The 18,590-nt window shown below is 45.4% G+C and overlaps 1 protein-coding gene across 1 annotated transcript in view; it reads left to right on the top strand.

Moving 5' to 3' along the window:
* Window positions 1–18,590, top strand: part of HS3ST2 (heparan sulfate (glucosamine) 3-O-sulfotransferase 2) — a 107,387-nt gene that overhangs the window by 410 nt on the left and 88,387 nt on the right. Inside the window, exon 2 of the mRNA XM_011929653.1 lies at window positions 1–172. Coding sequence (XP_011785043.1) covers window positions 1–172 — 172 coding nt within the window. The remainder of the gene's footprint in view (window positions 173–18,590) is intronic.

The raw sequence follows: 18,590 nt of genomic DNA on the forward strand, positions 1-18,590 counted from the left end.
GCTCACCCAAGCTGGGGACCAAGCGGCTGCCCCAAGCCCTCATTGTGGGCGTGAAGAAGGGGGGCACCCGGGCCGTGCTGGAGTTTATCCGCGTGCACCCGGACGTGCGGGCCTTGGGCACGGAGCCCCACTTCTTTGACAGGAATTACGGCCGCGGGCTGGATTGGTACAGGTAAGGACCAGGAGCTCAGCTCCGTGCGCCGGGTCTCTGGTCGCTTCCATCAGGAGAGCCATCCGTCTCTTGTGTTTTATTTTTCTTTTAACGCGTTTCGTTGTATGGGTTCAGGCTGACACGTCGGGCCATGGGGGACTATAGCAGAATTTACCCAGAACTTCCCAGTGATAATCTAGATGGGCAGTTTCTGGAACTGCAGAGGGCGTTCCCTGTTGTCACCGGAGTCGTTGGAAAAGGATTATCTCCAGTCAAACCTAAGTGCCAGCTGGAGGGCTAACTCCCTCTGTGACCAGCCCTTAGGGTGCTCAAGGAAGGGACGGGCGAGGACCTGTGATGCCTGAACACGACACCATCCTGACCCTCTGTAGGTCTTTGCTGGTACCCAGCACCTGAAGGACCCTGAGAAAGGGAAGGCAGTTCAGAGACTCCTTGCAGCAAGGCTCTGTTTGGGAAAGGTCCCCAGAGTTCAGGTCAAATGACAGCGCATCCCCAGAGGTCTCCAGTAAGAAAGATGCCTTAGGGAGTCTCAATCTCAAACCCAGGTATTTGCTGCTGTACCGGGGCTGAGATCCCCAGTAGATCTGGCCCTGGGTAGATGGTCTTGGAGTAGTGGAAAGAGCCCTGGATTTGAGTCTTGGGTCTGTCACTTACGCTTGAGCAAGTTTCTTAAACTCTATCAGCCTCTATTTTCTTATCCATCCCAATGGGCAGGAGAACAGTTCTTGCCCTGTATACCTTCCAAGGCTTTTCTAAAGTGCCTTAAAGGTGTAAAAAAGACACTTCACGTTAAGTGATACTTCTAAACCAGCAGCCAAAATGTGGAATTTGAAGGTGGGCATGTGGGTGAAGGCTGGCAAGGGTCCTAGGGGCAGCCAGTCATGCATAGACTGTCTATGCTTCCCATGCATGCCAGGGAGGAGAATTATCCCCACTGGGGGTGTCAAGGCACAGACCAAAGCTTCTGTAAGGTGGCAGCGTCTACTCCTCAGTGCCCGTCTGCCTCCCCAGCCCTGTATGGTGCTGAAGTGTAGGATCGGCCCATATTTAGGGGTGTAATGTCTGGGCTCCCTGTTAACACATAGGTCACAGAATTCTCACCGTTCGCCTGACCCTTTGAAGACTTTCTAGAAACATCTGCATAGTAATGACTTTGGGGAGGGGTAACATGGTAGCTGACACAGTAGCTGAGGCTAAATCTGCTATTTTTATCTACAGCTTTAGGCAGTAGAGGTCATACGCATATTGGACAAGGGACAACTTCATTAGAAAGAGGACCCCACTGGACTTAGAAGGCCCTGGATTTACCAAAAGTAGGGGGACCACAGGCCTGATTTAGCACCTTTGCAGGTTAGTCCTGACCCACAATAGTTGTGGTCGTGGGGACAACGAGTGGGTCATGCACCGTCCTTAGCAAGCCAACACATAGTCTGTCCCCATTGCAGCCAAGCAGGGGCTAACTAGCCTGTGGGTGGTCCCAGCACCATTATGTCTGGTGAATAGGGTATGGTGGCACAGAGTGGCAGATCTGGCTTCGTGCCAATGCCAATAGCCTGCTGTGCTTTCCAAACTATGACTCATGGGCATCCCGTCTAGGTGCATGTGGACACTGTCTGAGCCAGACCCCAGGATGGGGGAGGCAAACACATTGAACAGCAGAGCCCGGAGTGGGTCAGCCATGACATTCGAATGCAGGCCAGCATTTCCTCGATGGAAAATCTGAAGATCATTATGAAACCTTTTGCCAATGTGAAGTGCCTTTTAAGTGCAAAACAGCAAAATTCTGAGCATCTGGCTTTCAGATAGTGTGCCCTCCGATAAATACCTATACCCTGAACCCAGACTCTCCTCCCTCCCCTCTCTTCCTTCCACCACTAAACAGCATACCTCAGGCTTCCATCCCGGAGCCCTTGTCATTCAGGGATGGCTGCTTTTTATTTTTAACCTTGGCATGTGTGATTCTAAGCCAGCTTAGCTGTGAACCTTAGAGATGGGAGCCATGCCTTTTTTTTTTTTTTTTTTTTTTTTTAGCACATTTGGATTCTGCTAAAATTCTAAGCTGAGTCTTGGTAGGTTTTATTTAACATCAAGCATGCTGACAGCTCCGCTTCTCTCTCCTTTCCCCCTCTACCACCTTTTCCTACTTTATATTTCTAAAAGATTATCCTAGAGTTCTGATGCTAATTGCCCTCTCCCCATTGCTTGACCAGGAAAGCTGGGAGGCTCTAGTGTCAGGAAAGGGCTGTGTGGTTTGTGCTTCTTTCAGTTACAAATCCACACCCCTAGAGTGAAGTGTTTAGCTTGTGGATTGCCATTTCTGCACAAGGTAATACTACTCCACTTGGATGCTGTTTCCATAACCTCCAGAACATCTTTCTGTATATAAAGAACATTTATGTACATTTCTCTTTATTACGGCCAAGTCATATGCATTAACTGCAGAAATCATGGGGATTTCTGGAATCCTTTAAAACCCACGTTCTCACTTTCTTCCTGAATTTCATGAGCTACGTATGGTGGGTGATAGGATGTTCCCCTCTCTGTCCACTGCCTTGTCAGTTCACAGCTTCCCATCATAAAACCATGGTTCACTGGGCAGACATGGCCAAAGAACCCTTGTGCCCATTGGAGTGGACTGTGCTTTCCAAAGGGGGTGTTGCAAAGTTGCAGGCAGTGTGGATCTTAGTACGATCTGCCCACATCAAAGCCCCTGGTGATAACTTCCTGGTCAGGAGGCTGAAATCCAGATAGTGGAAAAATCAAAAGCTTTACCCTTAACACAAAGAAGGGGCTTCTTTCTGTGGGTAAATGGAGATAAAGCTGAAGGCCAGGTGATATAGCTAGAGAGACACCATCATTTGGAGAGCCAGGAGACAGAGTCTGCACCTTCTTGTCCTCAGCCTGATCCCCTTCTTGGGAACCAGTCCAGTTCAGGCCACTACCAAAGAACCCAGCCTTCTGCAGTGAGTTCTTTCCAATTTGTTGTCTTTCTGCAATGCCATCTCTGATGCTGACCTCAACTATGTATCTGGCCTGGGTTCTCCCCCACCCACATTTCCTCCCCGAGGTAACAGCTGCAGGGTGGCATCTCCTAGCTGCTTGGACAAGTGGGCAAAGCAACACCAGGCTGATGAGGGAACCAGGACAGGACCCACTATCAGAAGACCAGAGGTGGTCACCTAGGTGCTGTATGATTTGAAGAAAGGTGATTCTCCCAAGTCTCAGCTTCCTCATCATAGAATGAGACCTGTAGTAACTATCCTAGAAACTTGCTGTGAAGGATAAATGCAAAACTGTACATGAAATTGCCCTGAAAAAGTCTACGACATATAAAGATAAGGCAGTAATGTTACACTGTTATTGCTACTAATTACTACAACACTCCTGTTATCACTATTAATTCTGTTAGTATTTAAAATATTAGTTTCTGACCCTGCTGCTGTTACTAAATCGGGCTGAAGAATTAATCAGTTGCTATAAAGATAGTTCCATACTTTCCTCTTTATTCCTTCCCTTTCCTTCCCTTTCTCCTTCCTTCCCTCCCTCCCCACTTCCTTCCTTCCTTCCCTCCCTCCCTCTTCCCTTCTTTCCCTCCCTCCCTCCCTCCCTTCCTTCCTTCTTTGTTCCCTCCCTCTCCCCCTCCTTTCCTTCCTCTCTTCCTTCCTTCCTCCATTCCTTTTCTCTTTCCTTCCCTCCTTCCATGTTAACAGGAAGTCAGTTCACATATCTAGATGTCAGTTTGCTACCTGCGAAATGGGAATGATGCCTGAAATGCTTTGCAACCTTATAAAAATCAAGTAAGACTACCTGAAAATGCTTTTCCAAATCTAAGGTTATCTTTAAGATGCCCTCCATTCTAAGAAAGTTTGGATGTGAAATAGACTCTTCAGGGTCATCTTTTATAAAGAGACATAAGCTTTGCTGTGTGTAGTAGTTTTTAGAGTCATAGGGAAAGCTGAGTTATGTCTGAAGTGTTCTCAATTTTGCTAGTGTTTTGGTATGGCAGGGGAACGTGTATGGAGGAAGTGTATCTTTTCTAAAAGCATTGAAATGCCAACAAGAGCAAGTTAATAGGTGATAATTGACTCTGTGTTCTGGTGTCCAAATTTTGATAGATGAGCCTATTCTATAAATTTCAGACTTCACTTCACAACTCTGGTTATTTATTTGTTCAGCATCGATGATGTTCTTGGGATGGCGCAAAGCAAAGAAGACAGAATATTTGCCCCAGAGGCAACAGTCTAAGTGAGAAAGAGAATAAAAAATCACAGAATAAGATCTCCAGTTCATTTTAATCAAGAAATCGTATTCCAATTGCAAAGCCCAATTCTCTGGAAATGCAAAACTTTAGAAAAAAATAAAATCAAAGGCAGAAAGTAAGGGGCCTCCTGCATGAAGTAGTTAATGCAGACAATTTTATCATCTTTTAACAAATTGATCAACACATGAAACAGACTGATCTGTGCTCACTGGGTGTGCACACAGATGCATGTGTGTGCACACCCACACACGTGAACCTGCATGCACAATTGTAGCATCTATGCAGACTTAGGCTTTTACACAGAAATTCCCTGTCTTGGTCCAGGCGAACATCATACACCATGATTAAATGAAACCATTGAGTCCATAACCCCCCCATTTGTCTTGCAGCACTCTGTCAGCCTTGTAGCATGCTGGAGATAAAATAGTTAGTGCCAGCAAATGTACGGTTCTTGTCAGGCACGGAGGAACATTCAAAACGGACAAGGAGAACTGTCATTGCTCAAGGAAGTGTTTTGAAGAGCTGGTTTCCCTTCCCCTTGGAGCTGAGAAGGACTGGCAAGAGGTTGCAATGAAGAACAGGCTTACCCCAAAGCCTTGGTCTATTAGTCCATTTTCACACTGCTAACAAAGACATACCCAAGACTGTGTACTTTATAAAGAAAAAGAGGTTTAATGGACTCACAGTTCCATGTGGTTGAGGAGGCCTCACAATCATGTGGCAGAAGGTGGAAGTCATGTCTTACATGGCAGCAGGCAAGAGAGAAATGAGAGCCAAGCAAAAGGGGAAACCCCATAAAAAATCATCAGATTTCGTGAGACTTATTCACCATCATGAGAACAGTACGGGGGAAACCACCACGATTCAATTATCTCCCACCTGGTCCCTCCCACAACATGTGGGAATTATGGGAGCTACAATTCAAGATGAGATTTGGGTGGGGACACAGCCAAACCCTATGACTTGGTACAGGAGAATTTTAGGTGGAGAAGATGCTCACAGCCCCAGTACTTTCCAGCTACATACATTGTTAAGGCTGTTTTGGATGTGAACATGTAAAGATACCACTGAGAGATTCTGAGAAGCATCTTTAACATCTCCGAAATTAGCACGTGTCTTATGATGGATAGTGTCTTAGATTGAAGATATAGGATGTTTCCATACTGATTCCCGAAATGCCCTCTGCCTGGGAGACCCAGCTTCCCCAGCTTAACCTGGACTTTCTGGATCTTCCAAAGAGCCAGTGACTAGACCCTGCCTCACCTCTGTAGCCAGCAGGGCTCTCTTCTGATTGGTCCAGTAGCCAGCAGGGCTCTCTTCTGATTGGTCCAGGAGCTGAATTCATTTTATATTTTTGAATGTTACCCATGCCATCTCCCTGAAAGCAACTATCCTGAAATTAGGGAAGGTGTGGGGCTAGTACTCACAGGAGATAAGATGTGATGGTGGGCATGTCCTTCATGGCCTGCTGTACAGAGGCACTTGCTGTACCTTACACATATCTGGGACACATCCAAAGGGCCCTAATGGATTTGAAGCAGAGTCAATGCCCAACAGGTGCTATTACTTGCATTTATGCTTCGGTAATGCTTTGGTAATGTTCTGTGTATCTGGTGTGCAGGACTGTAGAATAACTTCCCTCTCTTTGGTTAGACCTCTATGAATCATTCCTGAATGACTGAGTGACAGGGTGGGTGGGGAGGGAGTGGGAGCACACAGTTCCCTATTGATCAGATCCCCTGGAGGACTTGAGGAGAGGTCATCTCTACCTGTGAGGGCTCAGGGCAGGTGATGGGGGTGGGTGGGGCTTTGGCGAGTAGTGAGTCAGCCTTAAGGGAACTCATAAGTCACGCAGACAACCTCAACCTGTGGGGCTCACTGTCTCCACTGGAGCTAACTCTGGTGTGGGTTAATCCATTCATTTGTCAAATGCTTTCCATTGGCCAGGCTCGGGGCCAGGCTCGGTGCCAGGCTGCTGTAGGCCGGCTCAGCTGCCACTTTGTTCTCCTAATGGGCTGCATGGCTGGGCTGAAGCACTGTGAAGTTCACAAACAGCTTGACAAGGTGGGTAAAAGCCACCCAGGAGGGGAAATGACCTTGTGCTTCTGAGGTAATTGCTGCCTGTCAAGCTACACTGCTGGGCTGTTGGTTCAATGCTGTGCTCCCAGCGGCTTTCTCAGTGGGATAAGGGGACAGGGTGAAGACAGGGAACAGGGGAATTATTATTAAGTATGTTTTTCCAGGGCACATGAGACAGAGGTTTGGGCTTGGGTGATCTGAAGCCCAAGTATCACATGGATTTCCTGGGCATGGGTCCATTGGGTGTCTTCCTAAGCTTTCAAATCAGAGGAGCTGACAATGGCTCCACCTCAGTGCCCATGGCCACCAGCCGCCATGAACACTCCCCACGTGAGAAAGCCAGAAGTGTCTGCTCTATCTGGGTGGAGGCTCACGCTGCCTTCCAAATGGTGGCAGAGTTATTTGGGAGGGAGAATTTTTTCAGATTTCAGACGTTATTGTGTCACCTTCATGACATTTGCCAAAGCCCAGCACGACCTCTGCTATTATTTTCTTAATTTTTTTTTTGAGACTCAAGCAGTGGCACAATCAAGGCTCGCTGCAGCCTCAACCTCCCAGGCTCAAGTGATCCTCCCACCTCAGCCTCCCAAGTAGCTAGGACTACGAGGGTGCGCCAACACACCTGGTTACTTTTTAAAATCCTTTGTTAGAGACAGGGTCTTGTTTTGTTGCCCAGGCTGGTCTCAAATTCCTGGGCGCAAGCAATCTGCCTGCCTCGACCTCCCAGAGTGCTGGGATTACAGGTGTCAGCCATCACGTCTGACCTTCTTAATTTTTTTGCTTAAGATAACCCATTTAAAAATTATAATTTATCACAAAGAACACATTTTCCCCTTCAGTTTATATATTTTAGAATAGACAAGATATTCGGCTGGGTGTGGTGGCTCACGCCTGTAATCCCAGCACTTTGGGAGGCCGAGGTGGGTGGATCACCTGAGGTCAGGAGCTCGAGACCAGCCTGGCCAACATGGTGAAACCCCATCTCTACTAAAAATACAAAAATTAGCTGGGCGTGGTGGTGTACGCCTGTAGTCCCAGCTACTTGGGAGGCTGAGGAAGGAGAATTGCTTGAACCTGGGAGGCAGAGGTTGCAGTGAGCCAAGATAGTGCCACTGTACCCCAGCCTGGGCAGCGGAGCAAGACTGTGTCTCAGAAAAAAATAAATTTGTACTGTGCAATTCAAAAGTGACAAAGGGTATTCAGAGAAAATGAATCCCTTCCTTTTCACCTCGTCTTTCAACCAAGAAGTTCCTCTTCCCAGAAGCAACCATAGGTACCTGTCTTTGTGTATCTTTCTAAAGATATGCTGTGGATTTGCAAATCTAATGCATACTGTGCAAGTATAGTTAAAATAAATATTGTTTAAAAGCAACTTTATTTTAAACCACCCTAAATGGAAAACCAGCAACACTTGCCATAATTAGAAAGTGATCATAAAAATAAGTTAGATTGAAAACAAAACAGTGTGATTGAATTTTTGTTCTCTAGTGTGGCTGGAATGTTCCAAGCCTACAGTATTTTCCATCTTTGCTTAAAAGAGGATACTAGGGGACACTGCTAAGAGCAGTTAAAGAAATATCAATACCAATGTGAGATGTTTCTCCTTGATGTAATCAGAAGGAATGAAGGTGAAGAGGGAGAGATAATACATCTCACTGTGTGATGTGGTGGTATTTAGTAGGTCTGTGTAGTACCTAAAATTACCAAGATGAGGCACAACTGACGTTATGGGAAATATTGCTGGAATTTGCTGAAAACTCAGCTTAAGTAAATCCAATGATGGGCTGGGTGTGGTGGTAATGCCAGCACTTTTGGAGGCCGAGGCTGGGTAATCGCTTCAGTGCAGGAGTTGGAGACCAGCCTGGGCAATATAGGGAGACCTCGTCTCTAAAAAAAGCCAAAAAACAAAAAATTAGCCAGGCACGGTGGCATGCACCTGTAGTCCCAGCTACCCAAGAGGCTGACATGGGAGGATCACTTGAGCCCAGGAGTTTGAGGCTGCAATGAACTATAATTGCACCACTGCACTCCAGCCTGGGTGACAGAGTGAGATTGTTTCTAGTTTTTCAGGTTTCTTTAATGTATTAGTGATTGGGAGAGATGAGCCAAAAGAAAACTCAGAACAAAACTGAGCACTAAGAGGAGAGTCTGACCTGCAATATTTACAAGGGAGTGTAGCCTTCCCAAGAACCAGGTTCCCTGAATCAAGGGTGTGGTGGGCATTTAAAAAACAATGTAAACTCACAGAGTTACAATGGATTTCTTCATTATTCTTACTGGTGAAAAGTCAGCAGTATTCTCCACGATTATCATATCTACATAGATTGTTATATATCTGTAGGCATCAGTGTCACAAAAGTCAGAGATAAAGTTGTTTTCACTAGAGAATCAGCAATTTATGAGACAGTGGCACAAAGCTCTTCTTTATTTTAATTTCGAGGCTCATGTGAGACAGGGTGTCCGTTTTGTAAAATCTCAGGATGCAAAATACCTTTTCTTCCATTCTGGAAAACATGATGTGAGGCATAAAAACATGACATGGGCCAGGTGTGGTGGCTCATGCCTGTAATCCCAGCACTTTGGGAGGCCGAGGCAGGTTAATCACGAGGTCAGGAGATTGAGACCATCCTGGTTAACGGTGAAACCCCATCTCTACTAAAAATACAAAAAATTAGCCGGGCGTGGTGGCAGGTGCCTGTAGTCCCAGCTACTTGGGAGGCTAAGGCAGGAAAATGGTGTGAACCCAGGAGGCAGAACTTGCAGTGAGCAGAGATAGCACACTGCACTCCAACCTGGATGACAGAGCGAGACTCCTTCTCAAAAAAAAACAAAAAACAAAAAACAAAAAAAACCATGACATGAAGCTTACACACAGGGCAGGGTAGGATGTCAATTTTGCTTTCTCAGGGAGTTTAATTTCACTGGATCAAGAGCGGAAGACAATGCAACGTCTTTGTGTGCTTTTAACTGTGTAAAAGAAGACCCACTGCAGAAAATGGTCCCTGGAATTTCCTTTATATTGTTAACAGAGGCAATGTAGAGGGTGTCTATGAAGACAGGGCTTCTCAAACTTGCCTTTAGTAGGGCAGATGGTCAATTAAGGAGAGATGGCTCTCTGCCAGCTCAGGGTGCCTCCTAGCCTCAGTGCTTGCTGCTGGGTGAAAGAACCCCAGATCAACCCTGAGGCTGATGGAGAGATGAGTAGGCATTGAAGCAACGCCTCATGGTGGCACAAGGGCTTTTTCGGAAGCAATACAAGGACAGATCTTATTGGAGAGAGACAGAGAGAGAGAGAGAGAAGCCCAGATTCCAAGCATGAACTCAAAATGGAGATAAAGTTGCAGAAACTACTACGGAAGGCAGTTTCAGCACAGCTATGAAAAATTCGAACTCTGAGATGAGAAGGAATGTGTTGGAATCTCAGCTCCACCACATGCAAGCTGCGTGTGTACCAACCAGCGGCTTCTCGGTCTCAGTTCCTCCATCTGCACACTGGGACTAATCATATTGACTGCCACATAGGGTTGCTGTGAGGATTCAATGAACAATTACACGTGAAAGTGCTCGAAACATCTGTGGCACACGGGAGGTATTAAAAACCTGTTAGTTGTCATTGTTGGCCATTGATTTCTTCATCATACCTTTATTGAGCAGCATGCTGAGGACACAGAGATGAATATAACACAGAGCCTCTGGGCTCTTCACTGTTTGGTGAGGCTACTAGATGTCCATGGAAAGTTTGCACACAAGTCAGATGAGAATAGGTACCATACTAGAGATACAAGGAGAGCTATGGTAAGTAGCGTGGAAAGGAGGGAAAATTCGTTTAGGGGAATTTGGGAAAGCTTCCTGGAGGAGTTCCACATGAATTTATTGGCCACCTGCTCTGTGCCAGGTACTATGCTAAGCCCTGGAGAAATGAAGATGGGAAAGAGAACTAATCTCTCCTTTAAAGAGATAAAGATGCAGAGAAATTCAGTAGTCAGACTTACTGAGAGAGAGAGAGAGATTGCAGCATTTGTGGGGTCATAGAGGAGGGGCCCCCACCCAGGGTGAACAAAAGAGGCTTTCAAGAGAGCTGGTGCCTATGTTTTAGGGTGTTTGCATCTGCTGTTCCTCTACAGGGATCATTCTTCCCCCAGAACATCTCAGGTCTGACTGCTTCTCATCATGCAGGTCCCAGCTCCAGTTACCTCCTCAAAGAGACCATTCTCAGCCACCTAGTCTAGGCTGGCTCACCTCCTCTCCATTCTCTATCTTTCCTCACCACCTTGCTTTATTTACTTCTTACTTCTCACTGCCATCTGAAATTATTGCGTTCATTTTCTCTTTTACTTACTGTTTCCCCACTAGCCCAAAAACTCCCCCTAGAGACCAGGAACCTTGTCTGTCTTATTCATGGCCATATCCCTGAAGCTCAGAACGGTGTCTGGCACACAGTGGGTGCTCAATTAATATGCGTTGAGTGAATACTCTTAGCTATGAGGGATGATTAGGAATTGATGAGTCTGTTCTGGAGCTACAAACTGGTCTACCCCTTTGTTAAGCTTGCCACACCTGGTTCTGAAAGAATGTGGAATGTGGATGCTGGTGACTCAGTCATCAATAGGTATTTATTGAGCACCTACTGTGTGCCAGCCACATAGTCACTGGAGAGAGAGGAATGAAAAAAACATACAACAATTTCTGCCTTCATGCTGCTTACTTTCCACGGGGTGAGAAGGAGATAGTTAATAAATAAGTCAGTCAAACATATCTATGTCAGATGGTGGTAAGTGCCATGGAGAAAATATGGGGAGGAGGAGAGAGAGTACTTGGTCTGGGGAGGGTGTTGCAATTTTAAACAGGGTGGGTAGGGGAGACCTAGCAAAGAAGGCAATATTTGAGCGACAATCTGAAGGAGGTGAGGAGGGAAAACATGCTGTGATCTGGGAGAAGTACGTTCTAGCAGAGGCAGCACATATGCAAAGGCCCTGAGGACAGAGGGTGGCTGGCATGATTGAGGAAAACCTAGGGGCCAGTGCGTCCAGGGTGGAGTGCACAAGAAGTGCACAAGGGATGGGAAATAAACTTGGAGAGGTAACAGGGGCCAGATGGTGCAGGACCTTGTAGGTCTTTGCAAGAATTTTGCCTTTTACTCTGAGCAAATGCGGGACTATTGGGTAGTGTTGAGTGAAGGCATTATATGATCTGACTTACACTCTACAAGGATTTCTTTGGCTGCTATGTAAGGGAGTAAGGATGGAAGGAGGAAAACTGGTTAGGGGGCTGTTGCAAAAGTGGTTGCCGAGCAGTAGTGTGAAGAGAGACGGGAGAGGGGACAGATGCTTGATATACTTTGAAGGGACAGTGGCAGGATTTGCTGATGATTGCATGGGGCAAAGTGTGGGAGAGAGGACTCAAGAAAGACAGCGTTTGTGATTATGATGGTAGCAGTGTTGCTGCTGAGGATGATGATGATAGCATTTCTTTTTTTTTTTTTTTGAGACAAAGTCTTGCTCTGTTGCCCATGCTGGAGTGCAGTGGCACAATGATGACTCACGGCACCCTTGACCCTCCAGGCTCAAGCGATCCTTCCACTTCAGCCTCCCTAGTATGAAACTACAGGCATGAGGCACCATGCCCGGCTAGTTTTTGTATTTTTTAGGGACAGGGTATCACCATGTTGCCCAGTCTGGTCTCCAATTCCTGGGCTCAAACAATCCTCCTGCCTTGGCTTCCCTAAGTGCTAGGATTACAGGCGCGAGCCACTGTGCCCAGCCCAAGTTCCTATTAAGGACTTGCTATCTTTCAGGCTCTTCCTTACAAGTGACAGGCTGGAGGCTGGACCAAATATACTTCCCAATACAGCCCCTCACTTGACTGGTCCTGTCTATCTATAGATGTCCCTAAACTAACCAAAGAACATTATGTTCTACTGTAGCTTAGAGTTTCCACTCCCAGTGAGGAATCTGCCATCTCCCATAGGTAGGAGATAGCAGACTCCTCCTTATTTCTAGAGATCTTTGAGGCCCTTTTTATAAATACAGAGTTCTTAGGTAGCCTCTTGAGATCCGTTAAAGGTTAAATTAGCCCTTCTCCAACCCGGAAAAGGCACGTGTCACTCAATGGGAGCCACCCTGTTTCTCATTCTTGTTCTAGCCTCATCAACATGCATGGGGAGGTGGCTGCTGTGGTGACACCGCCAGATTAGGGGGCTTGTGCGTGTGGCTTCCCTTAAGCAGAATTGAACATGATAACACCTTCCTGCAAGATAGTCAGAATCTGAATCTCTCCGACTTTCCCAAAGCTGCTGAAGCATGGGGAAATGTTCTCTGCCTTGGCAGCCTCTTTGCAGTGAGTTTCTGCTTTGATGGTTTTAATGAAGACATGAAATCATCTAACAGCTTTCATTTTGCTCAGGCGAGATGGCTTAAAGTGGAGGTAGCATTTCCTAGGATCAATCCCCATTTTCAGAAGTGGTTGGTTAAACTCTCTGAAGTTTATGGCCACTTCTAGCTGAAACACTGTGGGATCTGAATTATTAATTCCGTGAAAAATGAGTTAAGTCATTGCAAAGCTCTGTGGTGGTGCAGTCCCTACTTTAGGCCCCCTTTTCTGTATTTTCTCTAGCACAAACTTCTCCATTAACAAGAAACTCTTGGGTAACTTGGCCAAATGTTTGTCTATCACTGATTTCATGGAGAGGGAAAGAACTTGACTTAATTCAGTTGTTCTTTCCTGCCTAGGATGAAGAAGAGAAGTAACCAGAAGTGACTCTGGGAAGTACTCATGTCAGAGCCACTTACGGGTTCTCAAATTCGGTCATCATTCAAATGGCAATTGTGCAAGCAAGGTAGTCTCTAAAACATGAACCTCTGAGCACCTCCTTCTGTCCAGGTGGCTGGTGCCAAGGGAGGTATGTAGAAGGATGGGGAGGCTCTGAGCTGTTCTGAGTATGTCATCGTCAGCTGGGGACAGTTGCCAAGCTGCAGAGAGCTCCTATCCCATGGAGAAGCAGGTGGAAGTAGTGATGGCATCACAAACTCAACATCCTTAGGGATTCTGTGGGCACATAAATGAATGAATGAAGTTGGCTGTGGGTTATGAAGAATAGGTGGGGACTTGTCCCATTTATACAAATCTTGTTTAAATAGGGTATTTGGTCCCATTTAGATAGGGTGTTGATTGTCCCATTTAGAGAGGACAATCAGTAGTCTGTCCTAAATGATATTTTTGATATCTCTGCATGGCCAGATCTCCCAGTTATGGCTTTTTTTTTTTTTTTTAAAGAAAAGCTTGAGTATAGCATTTTAAAGAAAGTGAACTCTCAATTTATAATCACATCTGACTAATTCATAACTGTTATAGAACACTTGTGGGTCAAACAGGACATGTCTGTGGGCTGGATGTGACCTACAATCTGCCCTCTTATGATTCTAGGAAGGCGGATCTTAGAAATAGGTACTAGTAGCTTCTAATCCTGCTTCTGCCATGGCTGTGGGGCAAATTGCTTCATCTTTCCAAGTTTTGGCTTCTCCTATATAAGATGAGGATATGATGAAGTGTTCCTGCCTTTTAGGTTGTTGTAGTGATTCAATGTGATAAGAAAGTGTTTGATTTTATTATTCCTATCTTGGGTCCTGCTTCCCTGATTGTGTTTGAAGGAGGTGTAATAATCACTAAGCTGATGGCTGTGCTTGGAAGACAAGAGGCACTCACTGTCATCACACGGACCTTGGTCAATATGAGGGGAGCTGAGGTCTTAATAACTGGGCCAATACAGAGAAGAATCTCAAGCTAAGATGACCCATACTTGGAGAAATCCATTTGGTTATAGAACTGGGCCCCAGCCAGCCAGCCAGCAATCTCCACCTCTCTTTATTGTCATTCATGTACATGCCCACAGACTCCCTGTAGGATGTTGAGTTTGTGATGCTTCTCTGTGGGATAGAAGCTCTCTGCAACTTGATCACTGCCTCCAGCTCCCAATGACACATTTGGAACACCAAACAAAGAGCCTATACACTTCTCTTGGCATCAGCCACCTGAATTGGGTAGAGGTGCTCACAGGTTCTTGTTTTATTTTATTTTATTTTATTTTATTTTTTTTGAGGCGGAGTCTCGCTCTGTCGCCCGGACTGGAGTGCAGTGGCCGGATCTCAGCTCACTGCAAGCTCCGCCTCCCGGGTTCACACCATTCTCCTGCCTCAGCCTCCCAAGTAGCTGGGACCACAGGCGCCCGCCACCTCGCCCGGCTAGTTTTTGTATTTTTAGTAGAGACGGGATTTCACCGTGTTAGCCAGGATGGTCTCGATCTCCTCACCTCGTGATCCACCCGTCTCGGCCTCCCAAAGTGCTGGGATTACAGGCTTGAGCCACCGCGCCCGGCCACTTGTTTTAGAGATCAGCTTGCTTGCACAGAAGGTGAGTACCTCTCTCATTCTATTGGTGTAGATGAAGTCTAACCTGGAGCATGTGGTCTTGCTAACAGGAGGAGGCTAAGAGATGAGTAGGAGTGCACCATAAAGATCAGCTGGGAAGAATTTTTATTCACCCTTGATCAGTACTTTGCACCTGCAGAATGACAGAGGAACATTGGGATGGTGGGACAGAGAGGGATGGAGAATGAATACATGCCAAGGTGGCCTCAGAGATGATACAATTCCCTTTAAAGTCAAGCAAAGTTTTGATGCAAATGGAGGTTTGTTGGGATTGGTTCTCAGTTCAGTATTGAGAGTCTGGATGCATGAACCTTTGGTGGAAGAGCTAGGAGACCATCCAAACTTTGCTTTGCTTCTGGGGCAACCTGTCTACAAATCTCCCCAATCATGGGGTCATCAATGTCCTTTACAACATCTAACACATTGCCTCCCATCCTTCAGTCATTTGTGTGCCATCTTCATGATTTGTTTTTTGGACATATCTACAAATAGTTCCATTTACTTTACATCATACTGAGGTCCACTCATAACTTTTACTCAAATACATTTACTTAAAATTGAAACTTTATATCACCATCCTAAATGAAGCTCCTCATCTCTTGCCAGAAATAGAATGTAGTCATAAAACGAATGCAGTGAAAACCAAACAATGCAGTGCAATTCCAGCCCAATACAGTTGCCTATGCTTTGTTCTACATGAGGCAACCTATTTCTCTATTCCAGAGAGAGATCAAGAAAGGTGTTAACGACATTCTAGCACCCAATGAAGACTTTCTCCATGATGGAATAAGAAGACTTGAATAGAATGGAAAAGGAAAGATAATTATCTTCTAATAATGTGATTAGATGATGATTAAAACCATATCATGTGCCACCTAAATTTGTTTTTAGCCACTAGTGGTACATATCCCACATGTTGGGAAATGCCCACTAAGATTCTCCCTGCTTTGATGGCACTATATTATTTTATCATGTTTGGTTGTCATGGTCTATCAATAGCCTGGGAGGGTCTGGCTGACATTACAAAGTCTGGGTGGTTTAAAAAGCTGTGATTCCAATTTCAATTGCAAATGGATGGGGCATCATGGGAAAGCAAGTGCAGACGTGAAGAACTGGAGGAAAAGATTCAACTCCACAGTATTTTTAGGTCTCCTTTCCTGGATCAGTTTTACATAATTTGTATCTGGACTGTAGGTTTGATAAGTTCTGATATCTGCTCTCTAATACATTACCTGAGGACTAACCCAATTTTATGTTTTACAATCTCAATTTAAATCACCGATGAGAAGCCTTTGTTTATTATTTCATAAAAACTGTAACTTGGATGAATCTCAAAGGCATTATGCCAAGTGAAGAAAGGTTATGCACTGTATGTTTCCATTTCTATAACACTCTCAGACACAATGAAAATGACAGAGAACAAATCAGTAGTTCCAAGGGCTTAGGGCAGCAGGAAGGGGTGACCACAAGAGGCAGACAAGCGAGTTTTCTGGGTGTTCTGTAGGGACACCCAAAGGGAACTCTGTACCTGATTGTGGTGGTGGTCACATGTACTTATACATGTGTTAAAATTCATAAAGTGAATGCCAATAAAAAGATGATTTTACTGTATGATAATTTTAAAAGATAATATTTTTTATTATATTTTTATTTTTCAGACAGAATCTCATTCTGTTGCCCAGACTGGAGTGCAGTGGCATGATCTCAGCTCACTGTAGCCTCGGGCTCTCAGGCTCAAGTGATCCTCCCACCTCAGCTTCCTGGGTAGCTGGGACCACAGGCATGTGCCACCATGCCCAGCTAATCTTTTTTTTTTTTTTTTTAATTTTTAGTGGAGATAGGATCTTTCTGTGTTGCCCAAGCTGGTTTCAAACTCTTGGGATCAAGCAGTCCTCCCACTTCAGCCTCTCAAAGTGCTGGGATCACAGGCATGAGCCACTGTCCCTGATCTGAAGATAAAATTAAAAAATAAATCTTTATTCAAGAAACATCCCTGATTATAGAATTCAGCAACTGGTGAGCATCCTACACCCCTCAACAGAGTGTGGTTCCTAATGATCAAAGAGATCCAGCCCTCACATTTTGGGAATTCACAAGCTTCCCTAAACTTTCATCTTTATTATGAGTTAGAATGTGGATGTGGACAGTATTCAAGTCTTCTCCATCCCACACCCACATTCCTGAACGATGTTGGGGTCTGAAGTAAAGGCTGGGAAGATTCCACTGTGGTCTGAGGCCAGGGTGGCCAGCATAGATGTCCAGCCACACTTCTACTGAAAGGCATGAGATCAGGATACTGGAAGGCAGCTATGGGCAATGCATCTCATAATAGGAGTGAATGCTGGTGGATAAAAAGATCCACCTCAAGGTCCTGGGGAAAGTTGAAGGGGATATAAGATGAGGAAAGATGGGCCATGAGCCACAGTGGAAGGGGTATCCCGGAGTTTTCCTCAAACAAGACAGTTCACAATCTACTGACAGCACCGATGACCTCCTGCCCACCAGATAGCCTGAGGACTGAGCGAGAAGCATCCCTGTTGCTCACCCCACCCACCCTACATCCTGAGCCAACTCAGCAAGGATGAAAACCTTCCTGATGCACCCTCCCCAGCCAGAACACCCCCAGAGCTGGGGGAGAGCATCTACCCTGGACTGTTGATGCCCTCAGTTCCTTCTTCTCAGTACTGTGTAGAGAACCCATGTTTCCCAGAGGCTTGTGTGCTACAAGACCTCACTCCCCAGCCTCTGCTAAAGATGGGCCACCAATGGTGTTGATCTGGAATTGGACACAGAGACTATGTATATGACAGAGAGAGTAGCCATTGTAGCCATTAAAGCCTGGCTGTACTGCTTGCACTTTATATCCACAAGGCACCCCTGCATTCTTCCATAACCACCATTTTTCACTTGGGCGAGGTTGAGTGGGTTTCTTTTCTTAGGTGACTCAGACACTACCTGTGTGGTTGTCAGTGCACACACTTTGGTGATTGTGCTGAAGCCACCTGGACTGGAGGCAAGAATGTGTGTCTTGCTAACCCATGGATGATAATTAAATTCATGGAAGCAGCAGCAATGACCTAGGAGCACGTATAGCTGGAGAAGAAGGTCAAAGGTAGGGTGTGACTAGGAAATAGATTAACATAATGGGGAGCAGGGGCAGAGGATGGTGTCCCTTCATAAACCATGGTGGGGCAGAGGGGAGGCACACGGGACCTGTTTGGGGAGTCTACTACTCCAAGAGTTCTTCCTCTGGGCCAGCCCATGATAGAAAGATATTTGTTATTTCCCACCATTTTTCCATGGTTATTGGTCTGTGTGGACTCTTGTAGGGTCAGTTTTAGTTATTTATATTTGCCTATTTCCAAAATAATGACAATCACACTACATATCGAGATGTGTGGAATCTGCTACTATCATCATGTCTCCAACATATACTTTTAACTTTTCTGATTATAAGAATAATTAATTTACAAATAATTATTTAAATAAGCAAACAAAAAATTAAAGAGACTTTCACATGGCAGAATCCAGCATAGCAGATGAAAGAAAATATATACTCCTATGGGAAGTTCTCAAGATATATTGTTCAGCTAAAAAAAAAAAAAAAAAGGCAAAGTAAAAAGCATTTTATCTTTTGTATAAAGGGGGGAATAGA

This window comes from Colobus angolensis, unplaced genomic scaffold (genome assembly GCF_000951035.1).
Source record: "Colobus angolensis palliatus isolate OR3802 unplaced genomic scaffold, Cang.pa_1.0 Scaffold823, whole genome shotgun sequence".
Classification (NCBI taxonomy): domain Eukaryota; kingdom Metazoa; phylum Chordata; class Mammalia; order Primates; family Cercopithecidae; genus Colobus; species Colobus angolensis.